Below are 8,305 nucleotides of genomic sequence, written 5' to 3'. Positions count from 1 at the left end.
TAACACTGTCACATGGTAGACTACTGTTGGGTTGTGCTTGATTGAATGTATGTATGTATGTGTATTCTTGCTTTTGTGCTCCTATTTTGTCTTTGTCATATCGCATATTTGTGCTTGCCACCATGTGTCAGCATTCCATGGATATACTAAACTCTGGACCCCCTGCCAAAAGCTTCTTATAGCTTATCTGTGTGGGACCCTTTCACTTACCACCATCCTTAAATGGATATTCACAACTGTTGTAATTTGTAATATGGTATTGTGAATAAACTTGATTGATTGATGAAGACAAGCAGTATTGAAAATGGGGGGTTGAATGAATTTCCACAGAGTCAGTGGTCGTTTAGTGGTTTACATTGCTGTGGTGAAACTGAATTCAACCATAACTGCACCACCTGTCTGTTCTTCAACCTTTATTAACCATATTGTTGGTGGTGAGTAAAAGGGACTACGCAAGGGCACTGACTATTGTCTGCCCTGTCACGGTCAAGATGTGGCGTCGGGAGTAGCACCAAATTCCGGGCCCCCATACAAAATACTGCTGAAGGCCACCCCTCCCTACCCCATCCCACTTGGGACTCCACTGTTGCTAACTCTAATTTAGGGTCCTTGTGCACAACACAGTTACGTGCAATGTGGCGCAAATGTGAAAATTTTACATAACTTTTTTCTACCTGCCAAAGAGAGATTTACTATATATTTTTTCTCTTACCTCATCCGGTTTAGCTCGGTTGGTAGAGTGGCCGTGCCAGCAATTTGAGGGTTGCAGGTTCGATTCCCGCTTCCGCCATCCTAGTCACTGCCGTTGTGTCCTTGGGCAAGACACTTTACCCACCTGCTCCCAGTGCCACCCAAGCTGGTTTAAATGTAATTTAGATATTGGGTTTCACTATGTAAAGCACTTTGAGTCACTAGAGAAAAGCGCTATATAAATATAATTCACTTCACTTCACTTCACTCAATCCAAAAGGCTAGGGCTCTGTGTGAAAGCTTAAAGGTGAGCTTTAATGACGTTATGACGTCTGTGTTGAGTGAAGTGTCCCAAGTTGGGTTTGTTGCTATCCAGGTGAAACAAATGTTCTACATTTTGATAGGGGTGCAGGCGTGCAGGTAGTCCTAGACATTTGTAATTTCATTCAAGCAACCTTATTATTCAACTGTATTGGATTTACAGTATATATCCATTTGCCCTTTTGTGACTGGGGCCCCCGTACAACATCCGAACTTAACCCCCATTTCGAAGCCCCTGTAGTGGTTTCAATTGCAAGAAAAGAAAAAGCAACAATGGAGTGCTGCTCAAAAATGGTTTATTTCAAAAATCCCTGGGGGAACCCAGGATTTGTAAGTATCACATATAAAGTAACATACATTCCTAAAATGCAAAAACAGGCATGGATATAATGACTAGCTTGGCACAGGGCTCACCACCAACAAAATTTAATGATTGGAAATCATACCGAGAACTAAATACACAAAGTACATACGCAACTTAATACACTTGGACTACACACATGAAACCTGACTGGATCCAGGGAAAGAAACAGGTCAAGACACAAACAAGCACATGGGAAGAAAACACAAGGCAACCAGAAACTGATTATGACTCACCCTACATAAATGAATCAAGCTTTAGGTTTTTTTATTCACACATCCTGCATTTCAACAAAAAAGGCTTGTGGCTTATGTCTATTCTCTAGAATAGAATAGAATAGAATAGAATAGAATAGAATAGAATAGAATAGAATAAATTAGAGTAGAATAGAATAGAAAATACTTGATCCCTAGGGGAAAATCAGCACCACAGTTCGCTCACAATAGACAATAATAATAATAATAAATAATATAATATGTATCATATATTATATATACAATATATAATATTATATATTATATATATTATATATATTATATATTATATATTATATATACAATATATAATATATGAATAATATAAATATACTCTACATATATTCTACATTTAGGTGCAGTTTAATCAGGGTGATGTTGTTCATGAAGCAAGCTGTGGCAATGAAAGAGTTAAGGATGGACTGACGTAAACTACACTGTGGTAGCCAGATATCAAATAGTTGAGCACGGCATGAATGGGTGTTTCTTTGAAGGGGACGTCTACTATTTAGAAACACATCAGAATCTGAAAGGGTGAGTGGACATCAATCTGACAATCACACTGATATATGTCCTCTGGATGACTAATAATGACTTGTTAAATGTTTAAAACTGCATAATAATATGGTGAGCATTATGAATGAAAACATATTGCAGTTACAATGCGTAATATTAAAGTCTTAAACTAATTTAATGTGGTCATATTGTGTCTTTTTTACTTCCTACAGTAAATGGGTATTTTTACCTTACGAGTTTTTGATCTGATGGTGCAATAATCACTGTAAGCGCAGTACACCTTGAAACATACTGTGTATACCTACCAAAACATAAACAACATACTGTACTTTGATGTCTATGTCTGTTGGTATAGTCAAATATTTAGACTTTTTCATATAGTAACCAACATATTACTGAAATCTCTCATGGTGCTATGTAGTTGTACATTATTGCAAACTACAACCAAAAACACTGTCAATATAAATCACTATTATCTTTGTGAGAGCAAAGTCCTTTTCATAATCTTGTTTTTATACTTATTTAATAGGGAAGTAATTAAATGTATGCTACAGTGTTGTGCTGCCATCTGTTGACTTGATGACAGAATGCATCAGGTCACTTGCAAGGACACAGGATCAAATAAAAAATAATGAAAAAAACAAGTATATCTTTGTAAAGGTAGAATTTGAATAAAAACATAGATTAAACAAATACAAACAACCGTATTAGATCTCATAAGGTTACGCATATTTATATACTGTATGCACTGTATTATAAATACAAGTTTGGCAGGCTGTGATGCATTCATGGCAGAAGTCATGAGTGGCTTTACTGTATTTGTATTGATTTTATAAAAAGAAGACGAGTAGAGAGCATCACATTCTGGTTTAAGAAAGAGTGATGGAAAATGGATAGATTGATGGATGAGGTCTCTTTTTGCTCAATGTTCCGTTGCTGCGGTGAAGTGCCCCAGTAATGCAATAAAAAAAAACTCTTATGGGATTAACACATGCAGTGGGAAATCATGACTGACAATAACAGAGATAATAAATGGTTGCCCATAATTCCACATTTACAGTGCATGCAAAGGAAGAGCACACATTGTCCACATAAGCCACACATTAGAGAGAGAGCGAGAGCACCATTAGCTTGCTACCCTTGTTGTTGTGTCTATGCTTTCTAAAAGGCTGCACCATAACATCTGAAAAAAAAAAAAAACTCAACCAGGGAGGAGCAACAAGAAGGACAAAGGCACATGAGCAGAGGGGCGATCTAGAGAGAGCGCACCAAACTTTGTACGTCAGGGTCTTCTGTCCAGCTCTGGTTATGCTATTGTTTGTATCTACTCCATTTGGAGAATAAACGGCTAATCTTCATTTCTATTTAACATTTACCTTGTTTTTTTCAGTCGAGCCAATAGTATAATATAATTCAATATAATATGATGCATTAAAGAATTATTACACAACGTAGTAAAACAAAAATAATGGATCATTACATAGAACATTAACTTAACTCACAGTGCGTACACAAATGTCATCCTAACACTTGCAGGCAGGTAAAAACAGACATATGGCAGGTAATACTAAGGAATTTGTTATGGTGGGGTCGCATGTTGATGCACGGATCGTTTCCCCAAGATGCACATGGAACTCCGGAGGCAGCTCGCAGGTAGGAAAATTATCTATTTTCCATATCAGTCACGAACACAAACACAAGAATAAACAGAAAAGCGTGTCGATAGTGTGGGAAGCTATGGCGAAGCTTAGAACAGGAATAGGAATCAAAAGGTGTACAGACGTAACTTGTTCCATAACGCAAACAAAACAGCCAGACAGAGTGTGGCAAAAGGCAGGAAAAAATAGCTCTCTGATTAGTGCCAGGGAGCAGGTGAGCATCCCGAACACTAATCAGAGGCAGGTGAAAATAATCAGCACCCATGGCAACCAAGAGGCACAAATCCTGGGGGGGCTGAAACCGAACTAAGGGAGTCTTAAAGTAAACAAACAGTTATACCACTCTTGACAGATTGGTATAACTGGTGGAACCAAATGCAGAAATGACAGACAGAATCAAAGTCCAAGAGGTTTTATTGAAAAACCAAGAGAGAAAGGAGGGAGCTTGTAGATCTTTGCTTTTGTGGTCCATGAGAGCAGGCTGGGGCTAGCAGGCTGTGGCTAGCAGGCTGTGGCTAGCAGGCTGAGGCAGGCGCACACTGTAGGTAGAGTAACGATCCGGCGATTGCGTCTAGTGAAGTCCACATGTATATAGGCTGCAGGCAATGAGTTGATGGCAGGAAAGTGAGTTGATTAGGGAACTGGGATCAGCCATGCCAGGCTGAGAGCTGGAGCCAAGCCTTCGCCCAAAACATTCCCACTCTCACAAGGACACACACAGAGACAAACATATAGACAGAGACTGAGACAGTGCCCCCCCTCCCCCTCAAGGAACGCCTCAAGGCGATCCACCAGGCTTGTCCGGGTGAATCAGTGAAAGGCCGAGATTAGGGAAGGGTCCAGCTACGCTCCTCAGGTCCATACCACTCCCAGTCCACTACGTACTACAGATCTCTACCCCTACGGCGCACATCCAGCTGCCGGCTACTCAGTGTAGGCTGGGTGGTCGTTGATGACATGGGGAGGTGGGGGGGTGGGAGGGGTGCGGGGGTGGGGGGGGGGGGGGGGAACAGTGGGCTGGTCGAAACAGGCTTCAGTTGGGAGACATGGAGGCTGGGTTGGATCCTCCAGTGTGAAGGTAATTTGAGTTTAACTACTGTTGGATTGATAATGGAAACAATTTCATAAGGGCCAACATACCGGGGTGTAGGGCTGTTTTTGAGTCCACCCTCAGGGAAAGGTCTCTAGAGGAAGGCCACACCTGCTGACCTGGCTGGTACACAGGGGTAAGACTCCAGTGTCAGTCAGCATATCAATGATTTCGGTACACAGAGCTGGGGAGGGTAGCACGAGCATCTTTCCACACCTTGCAGCACTTACCGCATCTGAGCCTGAACTGAGGGTACGGAGATGTCATCCTCCTCAGCAGGAAACAATGGAGGTAGGTAACTTAAGGATACCTCAAATCTTACAGAGTAAGAAGTTGTGGGCATACTCAACCCATACAAGGTGGGTGCTCCAGGAGGAGGGGTTCTTGGCAATGACACATCCGAGGGCGGCTTCTAGGTCTTGATTAGCTCGTTCCATTTGCCTATAAGACTGAGAACGATAACCCGCAGTCAGACTCACAGTAGCTCCAAGGGCCTGACAGGAAGCCTTCCAGACCTCCGATGTGAACTGAGGCCCTACATCCGAGACCACATCCGAAGGAATTCCATGAAGACGGAACGCATGCTGGACCATGAGGTTGGCTGTTTTCAGGGATGTGGGAGTTTGGGTAGAGCCACAAAATTAACTGATTTGGAGAATCCTTCCACTATAGTAAGGAAAACAGAATTTCACTGAGAAGGTGGGAGGCCAGTGACAAAGTCTAATGACATTAGGGACCAGAGGCGGCTTGGCACTGGCAAGGGATGGAGAACAAAAGCAGGTGGTAGATTGGAGGATTACACACAGCACAGGCAGACACAAAGGCACGGGTATCAACATCCATGGTGGGCCACAAAAAGTGTCGCTTTAGAAGAGTCTTGGTGCGGCCAACTCCTGGGTGGCAGGCAAACAGGGACATGTGTGCCCACAGAAGAACCTGAGAATGTAGTGAAGTGAAGTGAAGTGAATTATATTTATATAGCGCTTTTCTCAAGTGACTCAAAGCGCTTTACATAGTGACACCCAATATCTAAGTTACATTCAAACCAGTGTGGGTGGCACTGGGAGCAAGTGGGTAAAGTGTCTTGCCCAAGGACACAACGGCAGTAACTAGGATGGCACAAGCGGGAATCGAACCTGCAACCCTCAAGTTGCTGGCACGGCCACTCTACCAACCGAGCTATGCCGGTATGTACAGCTTCATGTACAAAGAGGCGGTTATAAGGACCATTACCCGGGTCCGGTTGGTCTTGCTCAGCCCTTCAGACCACCAACTCAATGTCCCAAGTCACTGCGGCCACCACATAAGACACAGGAAGAATAGGCTCAGGACTGGTGGGACCCTCTAAAGTGAACTGATGTGACAGGGCATCCGGTTTGATGTTGGGGCTCCTGGACGGTAGGTCAGTGTGAAGCGGAATTGAGGCGCTTGGCAGACTGAATGTAGGTCAGGTTTTTATGGTCTGTCCAGATGATGAAGGGGTGTTCTACTCCTGCAAGCCAGTGCCTCCATTTTCCCAGGGCGAGTTTGACAGCCAGCAGCTCCCTACTGCCCACATCATAATTGTGCTCAGCAGGTTCTAGCCGTTAGGAGAAGAAGGCACAAGGATGGAGCTTCTGGTTACATAAGCGATCTTTGCTGCCTCGTGGCCAAAGCGAGAGGGCTGAGCATCAAAAGCTAGCTGGATCTGAGTTAAAAATTCACGACAGGTGCTAGGATTGCCAGAGTACTTATCAGGCGGGGGGATGGGAGGCTCCGCAGCAAGGGGGACGGCAGGTGGTGCAGTTCGTGCAGGTGGTTCAGGTGGTGGTTGAGCTTGTTGATTAATGAGAGTGGTAAGCTGGGTGGAAATGTGTGACATCTGGTCAATACGTTTCTGTAGCAGTTGATTATGCTTTCCCAAGTGCTGTCCTTGATTGGCAAGGGCCTCCTTATAACATTCCACATAGAGGTGGTTTGTTTGTTTTGTATTTCTTCTTCTATTGTTTCTACAGGTCACACTCATTCACTGCCTCTGCTGCCAATCAACCGGTTCCTGTTCCCAGATGCTCCTCATTTCACCTGTTTTTCAGCCTGTCCACCATTCATCCTCCTATCCTGCTTAGAACCACTTGCTCATCACTGGCTGAGGTGGATTCTTTTTCTGCCATGTTGTGTGTAGCCTTGATAGAATCTACTTTGCCTTTGACTTTGTTTTGTACCCATTTTTGTTAAGCTCTTCGCTTAACTGGTGCCAACCCTTGCAGGTTTTGGACCCCCTCTCTGGTTAGAGTAGATAGGTAGGTTTTTGGTTTATGCTAATTAAATAACTTTGGTTAGTAAACTTACCTTTGTTTTTCAGAGGTGTTTTTCGGTATGTTTTGTTCATTCCTTTGACTGCTCCTAGATTCCCAAGCTAGGGTAGTGTTGTGTCTTGTTGTAACCCCTGTCCCCCATGTTTACCTTTCAATAACACAGTTTAGTTTTTTAATTATTGGCTTCGGTGTCTTTAATTTACACCTCATTTAGTTTATACACTTTTATGTTGCGTTCTCCTACGATCCCTAGACTCAAAGACACCTGACAACGTAACACTCCTTCACACGGTCAAAACCTGCTTGGTCCATTGAGGACCAGATCGTTCTGTCACGAATGGTATAACTGGTGGACCCAAATGCAGAAATGACAGACAGAATCAAAGTCCAAGGGTTTTTATTGAAAAACAAAGAGGGAAAGGAGGGAGCTTGTAGATTTTGGCTTTTGTGGTCCAGGAGAGCAGGCTGAGGCTAGCAGGGTGAGGCAGGCACATACTGTAGGTAGTGTAACGATCTGGCGATCGCGCCGAGTGAAGTCCAAACATATATAGGCTGCAGGTGATGAATTGATGGCAGGCAGGTGAGTTGATCTATCATCACAGTTGCCATGACACTCAGTCTATTACTGATCTCCAAAAAGCCCTGGCCTTGCTTTACCCCCTTTTCACCTTTATTGCTTGTTTAATTGTTTAATAACAGGACATCACGGTCTGTCTTGAAGGTTAGCGTAAGTTTCCAACATCTGCAACATCTCAACAGGTTCAGCAGATATTTATTCCACATGCAATTGTAAGCATAATATCTTATATGCTGACCTATTATGCATGAATATTCATCATCAATATATAAACAACACTGAACTACATTCTAAGCTAACCATTATTTAGTATAAATATTTAATAAGCAATCCCAAAAAGCTGTTTAAATCGTAACAGACATACCTTTAAGATTAACTGCCTAATGCCACTCACTTCTTAAATAGAGCAGTGGGCAGTCAAAAAACAAAAGAGTAGTCTGCCACCAGCTTGATGGAGAGGGTCTGACCCTCATACATGAAGACAATGTTGATTATGTTGCTTTGAAGCGAGGACATCAGAATCATAAAAATAGCTATGATCAAC

General features: G+C 42.8%; 1 protein-coding gene across 1 annotated transcript in view; it reads left to right on the top strand.

The window, feature by feature from the left end:
• The first annotated feature begins 3,415 nt into the window (after nt 1-3,415).
• Nucleotides 3,416-8,305, top strand: part of ampd3a (adenosine monophosphate deaminase 3a) — a 44,235-nt gene continuing 39,345 nt past the window's right edge. Inside the window, exon 1 of the mRNA XM_061882937.1 lies at nt 3,416-3,795. Coding sequence (XP_061738921.1) covers nt 3,765-3,795 — 31 coding nt within the window. The 5' untranslated portion in view covers nt 3,416-3,764. The remainder of the gene's footprint in view (nt 3,796-8,305) is intronic.

Source organism: Nerophis ophidion, linkage group LG02 (genome assembly GCF_033978795.1).
Source record: "Nerophis ophidion isolate RoL-2023_Sa linkage group LG02, RoL_Noph_v1.0, whole genome shotgun sequence".
Taxonomy (NCBI): domain Eukaryota; kingdom Metazoa; phylum Chordata; class Actinopteri; order Syngnathiformes; family Syngnathidae; genus Nerophis; species Nerophis ophidion.
Note: the sequence above shows the minus strand (reverse complement) of the source record. Positions and strands in the feature narration are given on the sequence as shown.